Here is a 23,221-nt window from a genome sequence, read left to right as displayed (position 1 = left end):
ACGTTTGTGTTTAAAAACACTATATGCAATATATCAAACTATGACCTATAAATATCAGTACTACAACCCTTACCTCAAAGTATTAACTGCAGAAAATGGTACCTTTCATGGCTCATTTTCGGTATAACCGGATGTTTTTACAACACCCCTAGTTTCACACAAAATTTGAGTACTTTTTTTTTTTTACAAGTACCCCATACATGTTTCAAATACAAGGCTACTTGACATACTGGTACTAGATGAAATAAAACAGCATGTTTTGTTTTTACCCACATGAAACTTTTTCATTTCTTTTTACAACCAACACACTCAAATTTATCATCAATCACAGGACTTGTGGTGTTCACTTCTCTATCAAAAGTTTGGTGCACCTCCAACTTTGACCCAGCCAGAAGTTATTTGGTTTAGTACTACCTAGAGCACACCTTTTTTTCAGCTTTTAAGTCTCAAAAGTGCCCCATCAGCTGGAAAGGTTATTACCTCCGTGTTCTGGGATGGTGAGGGTGTCATCAGGGTGGACTATTCCAAAAGACAATAAATGGAGCATAGTATGCTGCACTTTTGAGGCAATTACGGGATGAAATTGACATGGGAGCTGAGAAAAGGTGTGCTCTAAGCCTCTTCCATTAGGACAATGTTCCTCAAGCCTGTCAGTTTCCTCACTTAAGTTTTTGTGGATATACCTCTATGACATCATGTAATGTCCACAATAAATATTTCACTATTACGCAATGTGAGGCTCTGAACGTATCAGTCAACCCTCATATTTACTTCAATTCCATCATCTAACAATTACAGTTAACATTTTCCCACACAATCGATTATGGATTTTAAAATTATAATCGATCATCACATCGGTAGAGCCAAACCGATAATTTTCTATTATAATCGATAATTGGAACATCACTAGGTTATAAATAACAACATCAATAATCCTTTTCACTTCAACTTTATTCAGTGCCGCAGACATCTCACAACACAGTTTAATCAACAAGTATTTTCCACTAAACCAGCAAGTTCCACCAACAGATTTAAAATATAGTTTACATTAGTGGAAACAAACCCTCAAACCCCTCCCCCATACACACACACCTGCTACAGCCTAATGCAGGTAATGACATGCCCCTCCCCCAGCTCCACAGTTCCTACAGCCATACCTTATATCCCCCATACAACTTTTTATGTTAATATCCTGCAAGATATCAGTTTTAGTCTGTTCACATTACTCTTACAGTGTATACCAGGGGCCTAATTCACAAATGTCTCTTAGGCTCTGTTAGACAACAAAGCATCCTCTTTGCAAGTCTTTTAGCATTGCACTGCGAGATAGCAAAGTTGCGAGAGTTTACTGAATTAGGTCCCAGATCATTACTTTACGGTGTATAAATATTGAATCCAAAAACCATCAACTGGATTATTGACAACAGTCGTTGATTTGCTGAAGTTGTGACCTGTTACATTTATATGAAGAAGTAGTCACTAAGAAATAGTTCAACATACCTGCTGTAAGTTTCTTCTACCTATTCTATTTCCTTGAAATTGTATAACAATTTTTTCTGTGCAAAGTAATTTCTTTGAATAAATAGTTATAATTTTTTTTTTTTAAATATACAGAATAGGACTTTTAGCTAAGCTCCTATATCTCAACATACTGGAATTCTGTCCTCAAAATGAACATCATTTGAAAATTCCTATTTATAAACAGATTATATTTTTTCTAGTTGACTCTGAATAAAGTTCATCTGTCTGTAATGTTCTCAAATCTACCACATGTTTGTCTCACTATTGTAAATTATCAATCACAGCAGGACCATGTATTTGTTTCACTTTCATTGTGATGTGCTGCATAGCTGAATTTGTCAAAATGTCTCTTGGAATTGTAAATAAATATATATAGTTTGATGTGTGTATTGTTTTCACTTGTCCAGTCTACATATAGGGTTATCATACACCATCTGTAGGTTGACCTTGGGTCCTATAAGATCACGAATGTTGTTGATTCCATACTTTATCATTGTTGGCCTGAAATGATAATAAACATTTTAATGAAGGGTTTTACATAAACTTAAGATACTTAAACACACAGGTGATCATCAACGTAAACAGATGTAGTTAAGTTTCTACAAATCAGCCCTGTGATATAATCAGTTAACATTGTCAATTAACAGGGGTTGAATTTTAATTTTGGAGAAGGAAATGTTTTATATAACGATGCACTCAACACATTTTATTTACGGTTATATGGCGTTGGACTTATGGTTAAGGACCACACAGATATTGAGGGAGGAAACTCGCTGTCGCCACTTTATGGGCTACTCTTTTCGATTAGCAGCAAGGGATCTTTTATATGCACCATCCCACAGACAGGATAACACATACCACGGCCTTCGAAAAGAGTAGCCTATGAAGTGTCGACAGCGGGTTTCCTCAATCTATATCTGTGTGGTCCTTAACTATATGTCCGATGCCATATAACCGTAATTAAAATGTGTTGAGTGTTGTTAAATAAAACATTTCCTTCCTTCCTTTTAACACACCCAAGGGGTTACCATTAAAGAATACTTACAGACTATCTATTTGATCAAAAGTAACAGTATTTAACAAAAAATATTTGTAAGAGTGATTGGAATCAACTTTTTATTTTTTTTTATTTTCTCTTGAAATATTTAAATTGTAAATTTTCACAGATCAATATTCAACCTAATCATGTAGTGAACAAATAATACATATTATATTAAGTTAAGTTAATTGTGAGGAGTGAAGACAAACATTCTGTATTGATTTACCTTTCAAGTGACAGACCCCATGCAATTACAACCACATCTTCTGGCAGTCCCATTGGTAACAACATCTCAGGCCGAAACACTCCACTATTGCCTATTTCCACCCATTTGCCAAGACCTAAAAATCAAGATGAACAATGTGCAATAAATATACAGTATTTAAGAACAGAATTTAGTATATACCTTGTATCTTGTCCATTGTCATAAGCATATACATTTGAGATCTGAAATTATTATTGACAGAGGAATTACTAACTCCGTAATTTAAAAACAATCATCAAAGAAAGTTACAAAATGGAGTAGATACAGTAGATGTTGGTGCTATACAGATAACAGTGAGCCTAAAGAATGCACTGAAGCCTAAAGAATGCAATGAACAGTAACTTGAAACTACCAATTTTTTATAGTCGGATTGATTTTCTGTTTTCATATATGAATACTCAATGTACAATTATAAACAACATTTGTACAACATTTAATATTCAGTATAGATCTACTTTAAAAGTTAATAATAAAAAATACCTTCATGGTATCCGAAAATCTCCATACTTGGTTCTGTGTAAGGGTTATATGCTGGCTTGAAGCGCAATTTGAATATACCTGGAGAAACAAACATGTTATATATACAGTTGAAAAATATTTTAAAATTGTAGATAACTGGAAGTTGGTTCATGTAATTTTTTTTACCACGGTAACTGAATGCACAGTTAAGTGAATTATATTTGCATAACCTAATCAATTATCTCAAAATTGCTGTAAAATTACAGGGTAGATAACTTCAACAAAAGTCTGCATCTTTTAATTTCAGAATAGTTTGCATAAATTTAAAGTTGTGTAATCTATACATGAACATAACAATGGTTAACACGAATAACATGCCCTGCATATACAACCTGAGCAAATTAACCACAGCAATCAATCGGCATTGCTGTGGAGATTACTGCAGTGTTTTCAATGTTCATTTAAGGCAATGCCACACAATACAGGTGCCTTGTACAAGAATAGCTGATTACAAACTGGGTGTATATACAGACTGTTATGTTATCACAATAAGATATTTTCATACGAGGCACTCCCATTGTGTGTTATCACCAATGTGTAATGGTTAGTAGGTCTGTATATAATATGTAAGCTTTTAAACTGCAAAGATTCAAATAAGACTTAATGACAAATCATAACAAAATGAATGACAACAAAGTTTTAAATGACCAGTACAAATTCACACAAATAGTAGCACTGTTAATATTGACACATTTTGACACATACCTAATTTTTTGAAGAATTCTTTAATGACCCCCATCAGGTCTCCAAGTGTGAGCAGACGGTCAGCAATAAGTCCTTCTATCTGGTGGAACTCGGCTAAGTGAGTGGCATCGAGGTTTTCATTCCTGAACACGCGGTCAATGGAAAAGTACTTCACTGGCCTGAACTCTTTCTAAAACACAGAACAAACAAGGTTTAGTCGAACAATTATTTGAAAAAACATTTGTGTGTAAAAAAATAATCTATTTTGGAAAATAGCAATTACTTTTTTGCAGGAACATAACAAAAATTAAACCAAAAAAAGCTATAAAATACTACTGTCACTGGCAATAAACAAGTATGAGTGGTTAGCAAAGAAGCTTTTTGAATTATTTAACGACGCACTCAACACATTTTATTTATGGTCATATGGCATCGGATATATGGTTAAGGACCACACAGATATTGAGGGAAGAAACCTGCTGGCGCCACTTCATGGGCTACTCTTTTCGATTAGCAGCAAGGGATCTTTTATATGCACCATCCCATAGACAGGATACACATACCACAGCCTTTGATGTACCAGTCATGGTGCACTGGCTGGAGCGAGAAATAGCCCAGTGGGCCCACTGATTGAAATTGGTATTCAGTGAAGAACAGTAGAGAATAAAGTTCAAAAGCAATACTTTTCTGTAAAATGTACCAATTTTTGTTAATAACCTTGCAGATGTGCATGTTAGTGGATAAATAGCTCATGCTTGTTAAAGAATTGTTTTTAATTTCTCAATAATGATTTAACAATCTGGGATAAATACATCGATTATTCTTTTAAATAGTTCCCAAGCCTTCACAAATATGATAAATGTATCACTTTACACCAAAGGGGCGGGGCGTAGCCCAGTGGTAAAGCCTTTACTTGATGCGCGGTTGGTGTATGATCGATCCCCGTCGGTGGGCCCATTGGGCTATTTCTAGTTCCAGCCAGTGCACCACGACTGGTATATAAAAGGTTGTGGTATGTGCTATCCTGTGTGGGAATGGTGCATATAAAAGATCTCTTGCTGCTAATCGACAAAGAGTAGAAGATGAAGTGGCGACAGCAGTTTTCTTCTCTCAATATATGTGTGGTCCTTAACCATATGTTCGATGCCATATAACCGTAAATAAAATGTGTTGAGTGCGTCATTAAATAAAACATTTCCTTCATTCCTTCACACCAAATGGCAAAAAAAAAAAGAGTACAACTTTAGTTTCTTGCAACTTTACCTCCTGTGCGAGTTTATACAACATCCGTGCACTGACTGCAGTTGTGTGGGTCCGCAGAATATTTTTTTCTGCTTCTTCCATTTTCCAGTCATAATTGTAACTAGATATGATAAAAGAAACCCCTTGTATTAAAACTGAAATTAACTGTATATCACATCTATTAATCCATATTATATTTAGTAAAATATTTTACTTGACATAATTTGCAGGTTTTCTCTCTAATACTATGTCAGAATTAACAAATGTTTGACATCCAATAGCCAATGATTAATAAATCAATGTGCTCTAGTAGTGTCTTTAAACAAAACAAACTTTAACAATTTTCAAAAGACCATATGTAAAAGATCACAGCCAATTTTAAAACAGCATAAATATATATTATGTTTTTATTGTTACTGTTATGTAATGTGTTTATAATACATTCATATAATATATACACATTTATATACACTATTGGAAAATTTAACATTTTTATTGGTCCAAAATTAAAATGTCACACTCCCCACCCCCATTACAAAAACATTTAGATGAAAAGCTAGCATTTAATTTATAATGGTTTTAAAACAATAAAAATAAAGGTTCAAAAGAAAGAAGTACCCCTGTGATCCATGGCCTCCTTCAGAGTGCATTTTCTTTACTTTTTCCAAGTAATCCATTGGGAATGCATGTGCACTGGCTGGGTCTAACGAAAAAATATTTTTTTGTTGTAAAATGTTATTTAGAAAACCTGGTGTAAAACTTTGACAGATCTTACATAGTATTTCAATAAAAAAACCCATAACTATTTGTCAAATGTTTTTTTACAAAAAATATTAAACACTTAGGTTGCTTTTTTTAAAAGTAACAATTCACAATACATTTAAAACAATTTATCTAATGATATCAAAACAAATAAATAATGTAAACTCCTAGATAGTTCAACACAAAAATCAAGCAATATATTTTAAATTAAAAGAAACATTCACTTCTTGTTGAGTTAATTTCCTAAAATAAGAAGATAGTTATTTTTGCAATATGTATTTCAAAGAAATAACAAAAACACACCAGATAGGAAGAACGTATCATGAGCGTCTCTCGCCGGGTGCTGCTGTGGTTGAAACAAGGCATCGAAATTCCAGAAGCTACTCTCGATGAAATTATTGGTTGGCATCTCCGTGAACCTGAAAAAATAAACATAGGTTATAAACTTTTAATATTATGACCAGGGCTCACCCTGCACATTGCCAAATTAGCCAATTTTTATACAAAGTGGCTACAACATTAAATATTTAGCAAATAAAATTATCTTTGAATTAGCCATTTTTGAATATTTTTCAAAGAAATACTCTACAGAACTGGATTTTTTTTCAATGTGAGACCTGTACGAATATTACTGTGCATCAGTCTATTTTATTTATGTCTGTAAAATACCTTCCAGACCTTCATTCTATGAAAGAACTGTAGCTAAGGTTGATTGTACACAGTGACTTACATTGCCATTTTTACAACAGTTCCACAAAGCAACCTAACTAATTAGAAGTACCCCTCTAACTATTAAAATATTACATTAGACTTGGTGCCTATAATTATATTAATTAGATGCTACTTTAATTAATATAGAAAAAGAATATGATTGTGGCCAACCATTCTCTGTTAGTTGTCTGACCCATACTAATCATTTTATGGTAGCAGGGAACAATATTTCACGAGAACCAGTGTTCTGTTCGCGTGTCGGTTAGGCAAATTTAAAATCATGTGAACCGCCAATTGGTTATATGGTAAACGATTACTTTATAAAATTAAAAGTACCTTATCAGAAGACATTTCAATGTAGCACAGAACCATAGTTCAAGTGTTTGCAAAAATAACTATCTTCTTACATAGGTCTAACTCATCAGTTATGTAAACTATATTAACAAAACCGAACAATCGGTTACTCATGTGAACTGACTTCCGGTTATCTAAGGTTTTGAAATATTGTCTCCTGTGGTAGACAAGGCACAGATTTAACTTGACAGTCCAATAGGCACAAACTATTTTTAGTCAAGTAATTAATTTTTCCTTATATATGCTAAGGAATGTTATTATCAATGCCATCTAACTACATTATGTTACTTCCCCACACGAATAGAAAATCTAGATATTTCGACCATGAAAATAAAAACGAATTATCAATACTGACCCCATTTCCAAAAAGATCTGTCTGTACTGAGAGCGGACTTTGAGTAGCGGGTGTAGATGTCCGCATGTCGGAGGAACGCCGAGAGCATTGAAGTTGTATGCCTTGAACTGCAGATCTTGCCATGAACCACTGCGGGAGAAAATCAAAATAGATGTATGTAAAGTTAACTGTCCAGCGAAACTGAATAATACAAATGAAAACATTTGTAACATACAAAAAAAACATATAGTGTCAGATAAAAACAAGAACAAGTTGCTTAGTTATAATTAAACTGTGGACTCCAAATCTAAAACATAATCAACTATAGCTTGAATGCAGAAGAAGAAAAAACTGGAAAAACCAGTCAAAGTATACTGAATTAAAAAGACTAATAATATTAACAATTTTAATGACCCAAACCAGCTAGGATTACACCTACAAATTATATCTGTATGTTATAGTAACTAGTCTTTAATGTTCAACAAACTGCCATGTACGGCTCGTCGTTGGTACCTCGAAATCATTTCTGCTGTCAGATCAACATGCGGTTTAGATATTGATGTTGTGAAGTGTTCTCCTTTTGATATGAAATAACTGGTGAGCTTTCTGAAAAAGGAAAAAACAAAAGAATAAATTTGCCAGATTACAAGATCATTTGAATTATAACTTAAAATGTTTTTTCTTTTCTTTAATGACACCATTAGAGCAAACTGACCAAGTAATCATCAAACATACACAGTCTTCAGAGGAAGGGATTTTTAAATATAGACTTGCTCCACAGACCACACAACATATACCATAGCCTTTCATAGGCTAGTCATAGGGTTTTGGTTGGGATTGGTTAATTCCTATAGGTCAGCTTCAGGGTTTGATCCTACAACCCAAGCATGACAGGTGAGCACTTTAGTAGCTGAGGTAGATCCCTCCTCTAATAAAAATTCACTTGCAAAATAAAATGAAATCACAAAGTGTATATTGGCATGATCTGAATCCACTGCATTAAAGGGACATACCCTAGTTTTTAAACACTACAGCATATTTTTCACTATTAGAGTTGTTTATGATCACTGAAATCTAATATTATTATATTACTTATATTTTATTGTTTAGATTATCCATTTCTGTATAACAGAAGTGTTTCTGGTTATCCTGGTGTTTCTAATACCACAAAATGCATTTTTTCATATTTTTAAAAACCACGTGCATCTGAGAAGTCACTTTTATGGAGTCACGGTTTAGTCTATTTTTAAGGGTATTTCAATGTCACAGACTCTTGTTTCACTCTGTTCTATTCAAATTTGTTACATGTTTGTAAATTAACCAAACTTAGTGACCATTTTTACGGGTTGAAACTAGAGTCTAGGTGAAAATTATGCTTTAGTATTTAAAAACTAGGGTCTGTCCCTTTAATTGATGGCTACAAATATTGTTCGATTCCGTGCTTCCACAAATCCCCGATTTAGGGTTGTACGTCTAAGTTAATGAGACAGAATCCCAAAATATCTATATTTTATACTATATCTGTATTAAATCATGTTTACGATTCAGGGCTTTAGATTACAAAGTTGATGCGATAAAGTTTGTGCCCAAAATACATATGGCAAAAAATAATCACACCCAAATTAAGTACAAACCTACTCACCTCAAAACCATTGAAATGTTAAGTTTAATTACATTAAAGTTTACAACTTGAAATACATTTCTGAATATTGACAACTCTCCAGCAGCTGTTAATGACAGTACTGAACTAAACCGACCTCCCTGCACTCAGAAAACACAAAAGTCCCCATTGTACCCAAATTAGTGAGGTTTAAAGCCCTGATGATTCTGGCAGAATCCTTAAAAATATATTCCCAAATTCAATGCTTGAATTTGCATGACATTTGACAGCCCATGACCTTTATCTCAAGGCAGATTAACTAACACTTCTGTGATGAGCTTCCTCTTCTTGTATTCATTTTTCTGTGCATCTGTTATATCGTCCAAGCCCAATTTCTGAATCTTCACCAAACACTGCTGCACAAGATCATCAATACTTTCAACCTGGAACAATAAATCATGGAATTGTTATTTTAAAAATACAATCCAGGGATACATTTTATGAAGCAATCTTAAGGCCAAAATCACCTATGTGCCTAAGTAACTTTAAAAAAGGCAATTAAGGTGATTTTAACGCTAAGATGGCTTCATAAAATGCAGCCCTGTAACTTACTTTTTGTCTTTTCTTTTTTTGACATTATAAGCAATGTATGTCAAGCTTATCTTCTAGCTTCTCGATATCACATATTGCCCAGTTTTGACGTTTACCTAAGGTGTGGTAGGATGTATGATCAATCCCTATATTCCAGCCTGTGCTCAATGAATGTGTAGGTGGTATACAGGAATCAACTATCTACTTCACAAGCATAAACTGCACTGATCCTTAAAGGGACATTCCTGAGTTTGCTGCAATTTTTAAGATGTTATTGACTAACAGACTTTTTAACGCTTGTAATTACATATCAAATATATTTTTCTGCATAAAATATTAGTGACTGTATATTAAACGTGTTTTTGATCATTCAAATATTTGTACTAGGTTAAATTTTATTTTATTTCCTAAAATATTGTTTTTTCGTTCGTATGAAATTATTTGAAGACAAAATCCATTTTGGGCTTCTTAGAAATATTAAGACGACCACAAACGCACTGAATATACAGACAGGGTTTCTGCCACAGGGTAAAACAGGTATGACGCCATACCCAAATGTTTTGTCTTTTAAGTTAACCTTTTGACAAAATTAATTACTCTTATCATTACTGTATGATTTTCTTAACCCTAACCCTAAACGTAACCCATTTTCTTTCTGGGGGAGGCCCCCCCCCCCCACCTCCTGTTGACTGTGTTTATATTCAATTCCATAGTGCCATACCCAAACATTTCTTTCTGGCAGAAACACTGACAGACACTGATATTCTAAACAAGAAAACATATTTAATATGTAAGTTTAATAATAGAAATATTTTATTAGTCGGAAACATCTTACAATGCAGCAAACTCAGGAATGTCCCTTTAAACCAGAAACTATACTGTATTTAAATAAAGGTAAAAAAAAATTAAAAATTGTATTTTAGAATTATTTTTTTGCATTTTGGTATTTTTATCCAATCTACTTTATGAAAATTATTTTATGCAAAAAATATATAATAAAAACAAAATAAAAAATAATTATTTAAAATTTATTATATTTTATGTGGAAAAGTGCTTATAAAAACCAACTTCTGCTTTTTGGAAGGAACACCGTATTGGTACATTTAATTGTATGTGGTGGCAGCAGAGTTTTACCTTCAGCTTTTTAGATCAAACGTCGTAATTACCGGTTGTTTGACCACTAGTACCTGACGAGATGCTGAAGATCATTACCCAAACATTTTTCTTATTTGTTTTTTTTATCAAACATAAACCTTGGTTAAATCTTTAATTAATATAAATAGGGATACACTTTTATATACATATATACATATATATATATATATATATATATATATATCTATCTATCGGAAACAATCGTTTCGGTGTAATCTGAAGACTTGGGGATAGCTCTGCTACTTGCCAACATTACAAATTGCAAATTTTAAAAACAACTGGCAAATTTTATTTTACTTTGGTGAATACATTTCACGTAATAGTTGTTTCTGTATTAGAAAACAACTGTGTGTTTGTAATTTTTTAACTCTGAATAGTAAAGTAAAGTTTGTTTTATTTAACGACGCCACTAGAGCACATTGATTTTTAATCTTATCATTGGCTATTGGACGTCAAACATATGGTCATTCTGACACTGTTTTTTTAGAGGAAACCCGCTGTCACCACATAGGCTACTCTTTTATGACAGGCAGCAAGGGATCTTTTATTTGTGCTTCCCACAGGCAGGATAGCACAAACCATGGCCTTTGTTGAACCAGTTATGGATCACTGGTTGGTGCAAACGGTTTACACCTAAACACTGAGCCTTGCGGAGCATTCACTCAGGGTTTGAAGTCGCTATTAAAAATCCCATGCCTCGACTGGGATCCGAACCCAGTACCTACCAGCCTGTAGACCGATGGCCTAACCACGACACCACCGAGGCCGGTAAACTTTGAATAGATGATTTGGTGAAATTTTCTGCTCACCCAGAGCTAGCCCCACTTGTATATTTACATATATGTATATCTACAAGTAACAGACATGAACTGATAATAAACACATGACGTGATTCCAGTGTACATGTACATTATTATTACTTACCTTTCTAAACACTTTTGGGCCTCCTTCAGAGCTTTTATCCATGCGGATCCAACCAGCTGACATGGCTTTACTAAAACCTATCTTGGCATTCGGAACGTTTTTCTAAGAATAAGAGAAAAAACTACATAAAACTACTAATAAAGTACAACATACATGTACAATATGAGTGACATGCTGGTTATAAAAACTGAATAATAGGTCACAGAACTTTGCAATAATATTTTTTATAATTTTACATGGACTTCTGCCATTAAAAGTAAATATTCTGAGTACAGGTGGTTAGTCTCAGGATTTCTAGATTAAAGTAAAGTAGGGCTAGTGAATCTTTAATTGTGGCTAGTAAATGTTTTAAATCACTGATCCCATGGCTTGTGCATTTTATAAAATTTCTAGAAGCCCTGTAGTCTGAACTGATAATGAGCAAGTTTGTACCATTATATAAGCCTGAGATATTCCATCAGGTGGCACTGCTTGGAAAACTAAGGCCTCATGACTTCCACTAGCCGCAACTGTCTTTCCTTCATCAGTCAACTCCCATTTCTTGTGTTGTCTCTGCTCAACTTTCAATATCTGCAATGCAAAACAATTGAAATATATTGTAGTTAATGTTAAAGACGACAATTCCATTTATAAAAATACATTTTATTTGTCAAACAGTGATGATGAATCCATTTAAAGGTTCAATGATCACATTTTGGTTTAGGAATATATTTCTTATATGTTTATTAGAACCAGTCATGGAAAACTATCATTACATTACACAGCTCTACAAGTAAATTGCAGGCGGAAATGGCAATGATCACGGTTTATATTTTTAATAAACCATAATATTAATCATTATTACATAACCATTTAATACAAATAAAAACACTTTTTTATATATATATATTTATGATCTGCTTAGGATTTTCAATGACAGTGGCCACATTTGTCATTAAATTCCGAAAATGTGCCCAAGACAGACATGCTTGAACCTTCAATGGATATAAATATGTGGCAAATGGTTGACTGATTAATAATGGAATAGTTGATCTAATTGACAGAACAACTTTTTGATGCTATTTTTAGATTGGTAGTAAAAAAACTTCTACTGGTCAGTGTTTTGTTCTGGAACAATATTTAAACTATTAACTTAAATTTATTAAAATGGGGTTCTATCGGGTTTCTTCCTGCAGTGTTTTAGTGATTAATATGTGAAATATTTATGCAAACTTAAAAATGACTGAAACAAAGGTAGCATAGGATTATTGTTGTAGCATACTGCATAGGAATTATTGAACATTGTAATATAGTTATTAGTGTTCTCGCTGGGTGAAAATTAAAAGAGGGTGGCCGTGTGGCACCACACCCTTCAAAAAAAAAAAAAGAGAAAAAAGTTAAGCTTGGTTACCATATATCGTTGTGTTGGTCGATTTTGTGGAAAGACATACTCCTTATTTTGCCCCTCAATATTTGGTACAAAATACAAGCAGTCTCATCTTTATGTACCGTTAGTTGAACCGGAGATGGTGTCGGTCTGATATTCATGTGCATATATTTTGCTGAACCGATCAAAGTATCAATATTATTTTAATAAAAGATTAATGAAAACAAATAAAGATTTTTGTAAAGTGATCCCCTAATGTTCCATCTTCATCGAATGAATTGATCACTTTGATATCATTTTTTTTAAAGGTGGTGTACATATTACTATTAGGCCTATTTGGCACCCAAGATTTATGATTTTAATGATGAACACTACATTACCACTTCCGTTGTTTTTATAAGTGGTGATATCCTCACCCAAATTAAAAGTTTCTATTTTATAAAGAATTGCTAAATAAACAAATGACAGAAAATAAAAATCATCAGTTACAACCAATTAAATCTGTAATTGAGGACAAAATATCACACAAGTTTGTAATAGTTAGTGGACACAAAAGACAGAATGACCATTCTGATCACATTTGGCACCAAATATTTGGTTTTCTAGTCAGAAATTGCTGAAATTGATAAAAAATATATAATATTTTCAAAATATTACTTTTAGTGTGTATCAATCATACAAATGGATACAGGTATGGGACAAAATAGAGGATGTTACATATACTGTTAAATTAAGTTACAGTAATTGCCGTAAGTGACTTAAGTTTTTCATCAGTTGCTTTTCCGTACACTGCAGCTTTTTTCCTTTGATGCCCAGTGTGCCGAATGATCAACATTTTTTTTTTGGGGGGGGAGAAACAAATTTGCATTTGGAAATAATGGAGATTGGTGCTGTAAAATATAGTATGGTGCGGGAAAATAAAAAGAGACGAAGACAAATAAAGAAGGGCGGTAGAATGTGAAAGGAGGGTGGCAAAATGAAATAGCGGGGCGGGCCGCCCCACCTTAAATGGAGAAGCGAGATAACACTGCTTATAATAGTAGGAATCTCGGACTACTGGGTGCTTAGTTCATCAAGATTAACTTTGTCTACAAGTGCAAGCACTACCAAAGTTAATCCTGGGGACGAACAACGCCATTAGCAGAGCTCCGAGCAGTTTTGCTCGGACGGAATTCAATCGACTGTCATCACGTTTTTCCACCCAAATCGTGTACTGTGATCTATTTCGAGCATTTTATATCGACACTAAGAAATACTTACTTTGAAACAATCTTCACTTTGAATTAAAGGAAAAACGACCGACTGTATGACTTGTTTAAAACGCATGGTGCATTATTGGAGGAAAATGAAACCATCTTGTATGTGGAAAAGGATCGGTGAAGTCATTTCTCGTTCCATAATGAATAAAACAAAAACCATAAAACTAAAAATTAATTAAAGTTAATAAAATAACTTAAAAGTAAAAACAAATTAAAGTTAATAAAATAAAAGAAAAGAAATGAAATTAAAGTTAATAAAAAAAATAAAGTAACAGTAATTAATTAATAGAAATGAATTAAAATTATGATTTACACACACACACATATATATATATATATATTTTTTTTTTAAAGAAAAAAAAAGTTCATTAATTTCTCTAAAAATAACTAAAACATAAGTACTAAGTTTTAAAGTTAAACTGTTACTTACCTGTCTTTTTTCTGAGTTTTCTTCTAAAAACATCGGTGTGTGTGTGTGTGTGTGTGTGTGGGGTGGCAATGAAACATATTTCTCTCTTGTTTGCCAGTACGTAAAAACGTTACTGTTGCCCCTTGCTCGCCACGAGGAGGCCAGAGAGTTGAACAAGATATACCAAATTTGATGTGTGCCTTGTTCAGGATTTTACATAAGTCAAACAGAAATGATTCCTCATTAAAAGGTTCGAGCTGCGCTGTCCTAATAGGATGGCAACATTCCTTCAGCTTATTGTTGGTGCACATAATAAAATCACGTGTAGTATCGGTCACATGTTTGGAGATTTGGTGCCCACTTCTAGGTAATCAAACGTCACAGTTCACTCTGGTTCTGCACTCAATATGGTATACACATTTGTTAATTACATGCAGATTCCAGTGACTGGCACAGAGTTGCGAGACAATCATCAACAACTAATTGCCTGAAATATGTTTCATTGCCACCTCCACCTCCACCCCCACCCCCACATGCATACCCCGATGTTTTTAGAAGAAAACTCAGAAAAAAGACAGGTAAGTAACAGTTTAAAACTTAGTACTTATGTTTAAGTTATTTTTAGAGAAATTAATGAACTTTTTTTTTCTTTAAAAAAATATATATATATATACTTGTATGTATGTGTGTGTGTGTGTGTAAATCATAATTTTTATTTCATTTCTATTAATTAATTAGTTATTTTATTTTTTTATTAACTTTAATTTCATTTCTTTTCTTTTATTAACTTTAATTTATTTTTACTTTTAAGTTATTTTATTAACTTTAATTAATTTTTAGTTTTATGGTTTTTGTTTTATTCATTATGGAACGAGAAATGACTTCACTGATCCTTTACCACATACAAGATTGTTTCGAGTTTCATTTTCCTCCCATAATGCACCGCGCGTTTTAAACACGTTTTAAAGTCATACAGTCGGTCGTTTTTTCTTTAATTCAAAGTGAAGATCATTTCAAAGTAAGTATTTCTTAGTGTCCATATGCTCGAAATAGATTACAGTATACGATTTGGGTTTTTCTTTTAGTTTGACCACAATTCGGACTGAATTCCGTTCCGAGCAAAACTGCTCGGAGCTCTGCTAATGGCGTTGTTCATCCCCAGGATTAACTTTGGTAGTGCTTGCACTTGTAGACAAAGTTAATCTTGATGAACTACTGGGTGCTAGGCAAACATTTTAAATTTTCATAGTTATCTCTGCCTGAGAAAGCTATTATAATTGTCCGTCTATCTCAGGAACAACAGGGTACTTAGAGCAGGGTATTTAGGGTAGAGTACTTAGGGTAGGGTCCAGTAATATGAAAAACATTAGATCCCCAAATGGGCCTCACTCCATGTGCCAGTTTCATCATCCGTATGGCATATCATGAATTAAATATTTTCCCCTTTGTTTAACTTACTTCTCCAATAGACTGTATACTTTTAATAGCTCCGACGACTTTTTGATGATCTACATTCAATGTCTTTGCAAGATCTAAACTGTCAATACCATTTATTTTATCTAAATGTTGGAGAAAAACTTCTAAGTCAGCCATGTTGGTGCATATAAAATTAGAACTATTGTTTCCTGCGAATTCGGCAACGCGATATTAACCAGGCTAGCGTTCCGCTTCAAAGGAGCGATATCGCCCAAGGGCTTCCCCCGTACTGAAGCAGATCCTCAAATTCAAGGGGAAACGACAGACATATTCGGGCGAAATGAGATGGCCTGAAATCTTTTTACCGTGTATTTTCTTTATTCTAACCACAATATTCTAAAGTTGTAATCGATGTAAAAATTAGTAGTGATTCGTTTGCAACCCAATGTAAAAAAATAAATAAAAACAAAATAGCGAATTTTCTCTAAGATTATATGCCAAAATTACCGAATGTTTGACATCCAATAACCGATGATTTATAAATCAAAATGCTCTAGTGGTGTCATTGAACAAAAATAAACTTTAAACTCTATTCAGGAAGAGAGGCGGAATTTATCTCAGTCGGTTGAATGCTCGTTTGAAGTGCTTGCGTCGCAGGATCGAACCACCTCGGTAGATCCATTCAACTGATTGTTTTTCTTCTCGTTTCAACCAGTGCACTACAACTGGCCAAAGGCTGTGGTATGTTCTTTCCTGCTTGTGGGATAGCCCATATAAAAGACCCCTTGCTGCATTAGGAAAAACGTAGCGGATTTCCTCTGATGACTACGTGTCTGAATAACCAAACGTTTGACATCCAATAGCCGATGATTAATTAATTGATGTGCTCTAGTGGTGTCGTTAAACAAAACGAACTTTAAATTTATTCGGGGAGCCTATATAGATACAGCAATAGCAGGACCGTAGCTGGGGGGGGGGAGGGAGGGGGGGGCATTATAGAAACTTAAATTCTCTTCTTATATCATCAACTGCCCTAAAACACACACACACACACACACACACACACACATATATATATATATATATATATATATATATATATATTATTATATTAAAATAGTCCGATCCTCTCTTCTTTCTCTTATTTATTTTTGGACTGTCCTTCTAAAATGGGAGACTAAATCGTAGACACTGAGAGTCGTCAGCCAATGCGAGTCTACTAAATATTCATGAGCAAACGGTTGGTCGACATCGAGATTTTACGACATCGAGTAATGTTCTGGTGTATATATATAAATTATTCCAACTGTAGATATTAATGTAACAAGTATTTAATTATATACAGTGTGGTTAATAAATTGTGTAATTGGATGTTACGTAGCGTATATCAATGTCGTTGTTTGTTGTTTTCCTACTCTTCTTCTGTGGGTACCGGCCTCGGTGGCATCGTGGTTAGGCCATCGGTCTACAGGCTGGTAGGTACTGGGTTCGGATCCCAGTCGAGGCATGGGATTTTTAATTCAGATACCGACTCCAAACTCTGAGTGAGTGCTCCGCAAGGTTCAATGTGTAGGTGTAAAACACTTGCACCGACCAGTGATGCATAACTGTTTCAACAAAGGCCATGGTTTGTGCTATCCTGCCTGTGGGAAACGCAAATAAACGATCCCTTGCTGCCAATCGGAAAGAGTAGCCCATGTAGTGGCGACAGCGGGTTTCCTCTCAAAATCTGTGTGGTCCGTAACCATATGTCTGACGTCATATAACCGTAAATAAAAGGCGTCGTTAAATAAAAGATTTCTTCTTTCTTTCTTTTTTCTTCTGTGGGATAATCCCGCCGATATTTTGATGAATTTTACACCAGTGGTTACGGTTATTTAAACGTCAAACTACAGAATATATAATTTAAAATAATTACTGTATAAATGAGTACAGGTCAAACCGATTAGAAAAATGTTGTCCACTACTTTTAATTATAATTATTTGTAATAACAATTGTTCTAAATAAAAATAATAACAACAACAACACAACAGTAGTTACGGTAGGTTTTTGGAAAATTATAAATTTAAGATTTCAGTAGGTTGGATTATAAATACATTATCTCACTACCAAGTACACATGAAGTCATCCACTGATGTAGTTAACAAATTACACACTTCTTGGGTAATGTCTATTTCCTCAAAGTAAAAATCTACTTTTGTAGACACAAAATTAATCAATTATCTAAGTGATCAGAGTAGATTTCTATTTCTTTATTTTTTTAAATATGATTCTTATTAAATAGATTTGAATAAAGTACCACTGAAGGTTCATTTACCTTTAATATACATATACATACATGTATACATACATACATACATACATACATACATACACATACACATACATACGTGCGTGTGTGTCTGTGTGTGAGTGTGAGTGTGTGTGTGTGTGTGTAACCGGCCTCGGTGGCGCAGTGGTTAAGCCATCGGACTACAGGTTGGTAGGTACAGGGTTCGCAACCCCGTACCGGCTCCAGCCCAGATCAAGTTCTTAAGGACTCAATGCATAGGTGTAAGGCTACTACACCCTCTTCTCTCTCTCTCTAACCACTAACCAACTAACAACTAACCCACTGTCCCGGACAGACATCCCAGATAGCTGAGGTGTGCCCAAGACAGCGTGCTTGAACCTTAATTGGATATAAGCACGGAAATAAGTTGAAATAAATGTGTGCGTGTCTGAAATACATATGTATAAGTAAACACTCTTTTTTGTTTGTTTAATGACACCACTAGAGCACATTGATTCATTGGATGTCAAACATTTGGTAATTCTGACATATAGTCTTAGAGAGGAAACCCACTATATTTTTTCATTAGTAGCAGGTAATCTTTTATATGCACCATACCACAGCTTTTGATATACATGTACCAGTTGTGGTGCACTGGCTGTAATAAGAAATAACACAAGGGTCCAATAAAAATGGATCGATCCTAGACCGACCATGCTTTACCAGTGGGCTACGTCCGGCCCCTCCAACTTATGTAGACACTGAAAATTAAAAATGAATATGAATTATTCATCAACTATCTAACTGATCAGGTAGATTTCCATTTTATTACATATTTGCATTTACATTTCCATTAAAATTATATTATTATTTTTTAAGTAGATGTGAATAATCTTACTGTATGTTTACTACCGATGTCAGTGGTAGTTTTCAGAAAAATAGACACGTAACATTTCAAAAGGGTGGATTTTATGGTACTTAACTACCGAGGGTACATGGATATCATCCACCGAGGGTAGTTTTCCTTTAATATGTTATATTACATTACACATATGTTGGCTAATATATATTTCAGCTACGTAAACACCGTTTAATGTAGACATGACAATTTAATATGAATGTGATGGCTTAATCTATTATTTAACTACTGATCAGGGTAGATTTTCTTTTCATGTGTGAAAGTTTGATTTTTTTATTTATTTTTTAATGATTTTTTTTGTAACAAGATGTCAATAATCTTACTGCATATTTACTATCCATGTCAGGAGTGGTTTTCAGAAAAGATGACTCTTAAAATTTCCAAAGCGTGGATTTTACCATACTTAACTACCGAGGGTAGAGTAACCCAATACAAGGATATTTAGTCCAGGGCCCACTGGAAATTGCACCATGTATGGCTGCCATCTTGAAATCCAAGATGGCCACCATTGTGGACCTGTTTTGTTTAATATCTCCTTAACTAATACACATATCGAGAGAGTTGAAATGCCTATACCCACATGTTAGGGGACTAGGAATCCAGTGGTGACAGAAGTGTTTGCAAATTGTGGCTGCCATCTTGAAATCAAAGATGGTCGCCGTCCACATGCTATTTTGCCAATCTGATTAAAAGCTCTACTGGGTCCGCCATTGCATTGCGTGGACTCTCATGTCCAGGTGACATTTCATCTATAAATAAGAATTTAAATATCGACCAATTACACTTCGCCTTTTATAGCGTTATTCGGGAGCATACAAATTCAAAAAATATTGGGAGAGACTATTTATGCAATAGGCGACCTTGTTTGTCCATTTCAACACTGAAAAAAACAGGGGGGGGGGGGGAGTGCAGTAATAAACTCTGGATTGTATACTAGTATAAACAGATTTTATGGCTATACCATCACAGGGGTTTTTTTTCCATTTTGAAACAAATTTTATATAAAATGTTATATTGAAATTAGTTTTCGGCATACTTCATAATTCACCCGAATCATTTCGTATACCCTCGGCATAATCTCGAATGTTTTCAAATTCTTTTCAAATCACTGGCATGATTTTGCAAGTAAGGTTTTGATTGGTCGAATGAAAGGTCAACTGGACGTGAGCTCCAATGGGCTGCTGTTAGATCCACATGTAATAGTGGAGCTAATTTTAATTACATTACTATTTTGCTCAATATCTCATTTAGTAGTAAAGATATCAATACAGATTTAACACCTAGACTGACATTTCAGGGGTCTAAGAATCCAATGGTGACATCGAATATATAGCTGTCATCTTGAAATCCAAGATGGCCACCATCCACAAGCTATTTTACTCAATATCTCATAAAATATAAAATATATCAATACAGTTTTAACACCTATAATAACAATAATCATCGGCTATTGTACTATAGGTACTTGTGCGATCATACATCAAAATGACTTTAAACAATACATCAAATTGTTACTCCTTGGTCATCCACTCAATAGATGGGAATCAAACAAACAGCCACAATTTTGTATTAAAAATTATTGGGGGAATAGTCCACCCTACCAGTCCCTCCCCCACTCTGCTCCGCCGTGTCTGTATAATTTAATGAAAAAAGTACCCTCAAAGGGATATTGTCACAGACCACTGACCTAATTAATGGTGTAACAAAGTATTACCTGAACAAAAATAATTTGATTTGTCCCTAAATGTACTTTATTTAATCTTCTTCATAACCACCATACTCCATTTATTAATGAGATTTTGTAAAAATAATTGAATTATGGCAATGGTCCATAATTCCAAAACTAAAATTGCCAAGAGGGTTGATATGGATTTCACTCCATGATGGTTCAGTTAAGGTGATGCAATAGCTAGATTTGGTTTCCAATAATTAATGTAATTTTTGTTTATTATCCATTTTTAGAGAAATAAGATCCTTAAATCCGTGACAGTATGCCTTCAAAATGGTGAAAATGCCCCAAACGTGTTTAGTCTACCACACCTTGCCAAATTTCTAGGGAAACAAACAAACCGCCATATAAGGCTGCAACTAATATCGTGGGTAGAATGATGGAAGTACATAACAAAAACATTTCAGGAAAGCTAATTTTGCCCGAATATCTTTAAAATTTGTTGACAGAATTTGATGATTTATTCTAGCTTTTCCCCTGCCCCCTACAAACATGGTAGCCCGTACGCCTATAGTGGCTACTCATAACATACCAAACTTCTATAACATTATATTTTTGACAAGGAATCATTAATGGCCGAATTTACAAAGCCAGTTTTTGTCTATACGTGTTTAACCAGGCATCCGTGTGTACGTATTGTGCGTTAAGGCGTAATGCGTAAGGCGTCCTCAGTTTGGCCAGCGATGAAGTTAGACGTGGTTTCATGCGCTCTCAACTTAAACACCCCCCACCTGGGGGGACTGATCGCTAGTTATGGATCGCTGTTGGAGTACCGCGTCGCGTACACCAGGTCAAGAGGAAGGGAACTAGGAAGAGGAAACGTGCGCCAGGGGCGGCTCAGGCGGGGACAAAGCTGGCGGCTCAACCGCCAGTAGCGGTCCCGTCTGCGGAACCGGCTGTTCAGATGCGGGAAGTGGAGCAGCCAACCAGTGCACCGCGACCAGCGTCACCTGTTCCCGCTCGTCGTTCGTCTGCGTCGAGACCCCCACCCACGGGGGACTCCGCGACGGCGACTCTGGGTGTTGGGGCTGTCAAGAGGAAGGCCGTGACCCCCCCCCCCCCCCCCCCCCCCCCCCGGGACCAACCAGCCAAGACGCGGCCTTCTACTTCCTCTTCGGGTGACTGGAGAGTGGCAGCGCGGAAGATCAAAGGCCAGTACTCTAAGTACTTGGTGGGAGACGTCACGGACCCCGACAGACTGCCAGGCGGGGTCTACGAAGAAAACTTCAAGACGTTTCCCGATGGCTTCCAGGTCGCCATCCACACGGTCAAACTACGGGGAGTGGAAGCTATAGTAGTGACGTCGCGCCGGGATGATCTTTACCGACAGAGATTCCTCAGCCATGACATGGATAACAACACCATCCACAGAATCATGAAGATCGTCACCAGCGCCCAGTACCCACAGATGGTCCACTGCCTTAGCACCCACAGCTACAGGAGACTGGTGCCTCACTTTGAGGAGAGGAACATCATCACCTCCCCGTAGATGCTGTGCAACCAAACGGCCTTAACGAGGCCACTCGCGTGGACATATCGATCGGACTTTAAACTTTTAGATCTGCGTTCAAACTTTTATGTCGAAATTACTTCTTTTAAAAAAATATTATTAAAGTCCGATCCTCTCTTCTTTCTCTTATTTAATTTTGGACTGTCCTTCTAAAATGCTCCAAATTATATAAATATTCGACCGAGCAGTCAATTCTTTTATTATTTTTGGCTTGTAACCTTTTTATTCTTTTTTATTTTATCTATAACTTCTTTACTAATTGCTATTTTCAAAATTCTGCCCAGTTTCAACCCCCCGCCCTCCTCCTCCATCCCGAGTCAGGCCACCGATCTTATCGGAGGTCGGACTCGGGATGGGCGTGTTCGAAACCCTAGTGGTATATGGGCACGTTAAACTAGTTATCATCATCATCATCATCATCATCGTAAGGCGTAATGCATCATCGTTATGGAAACGATGACCGAGGAGTTCGGAAATTAACGTATCACGCAACGCATTACACACATATGGAAGTGCTTCATTTGATTTCTATATAAACAGTTGTTTATGCACAACGCACTACCTATTACGTCCACATGGATTCCTAGCTTTACACTGCTTAAACACCTGCATTTAATAAAAACAGCCTTCGTAAATTCG

At 35.2% G+C, this 23,221-nt stretch overlaps 1 protein-coding gene across 1 annotated transcript; it reads right to left on the bottom strand.

Annotated features, from left to right (window-relative positions):
• Positions 1-933: 933 nt before the first annotated feature.
• On the bottom strand, positions 934-16,350 carry LOC121374870 (phenylalanine--tRNA ligase alpha subunit A-like). The gene is made up of 13 exons (XM_041501979.1): positions 16,194-16,350; positions 12,134-12,271; positions 11,702-11,803; positions 9,356-9,474; positions 7,945-8,037; positions 7,453-7,581; positions 6,336-6,451; positions 5,889-5,973; positions 5,292-5,391; positions 4,050-4,218; positions 3,306-3,383; positions 2,787-2,901; positions 934-2,022 (listed from the first exon to the last, which is right to left on the bottom strand). The coding sequence occupies exons 1-13, from the start codon at positions 16,326-16,328 to the stop codon at positions 1,917-1,919; spliced, it is 1,485 nt and encodes a 494-aa protein (XP_041357913.1). The 5' UTR covers positions 16,329-16,350; the 3' UTR covers positions 934-1,916.
• Positions 16,351-23,221: the final 6,871 nt, after the last annotated feature.

This window comes from Gigantopelta aegis, chromosome 6, assembly GCF_016097555.1.
Source record: "Gigantopelta aegis isolate Gae_Host chromosome 6, Gae_host_genome, whole genome shotgun sequence".
Classification (NCBI taxonomy): Eukaryota; Metazoa; Mollusca; class Gastropoda; order Neomphalida; family Peltospiridae; genus Gigantopelta; species Gigantopelta aegis.
The sequence above is the reverse complement of the archived record's forward strand: the minus strand, read 5'-3'. Positions and strand labels throughout refer to the sequence as shown.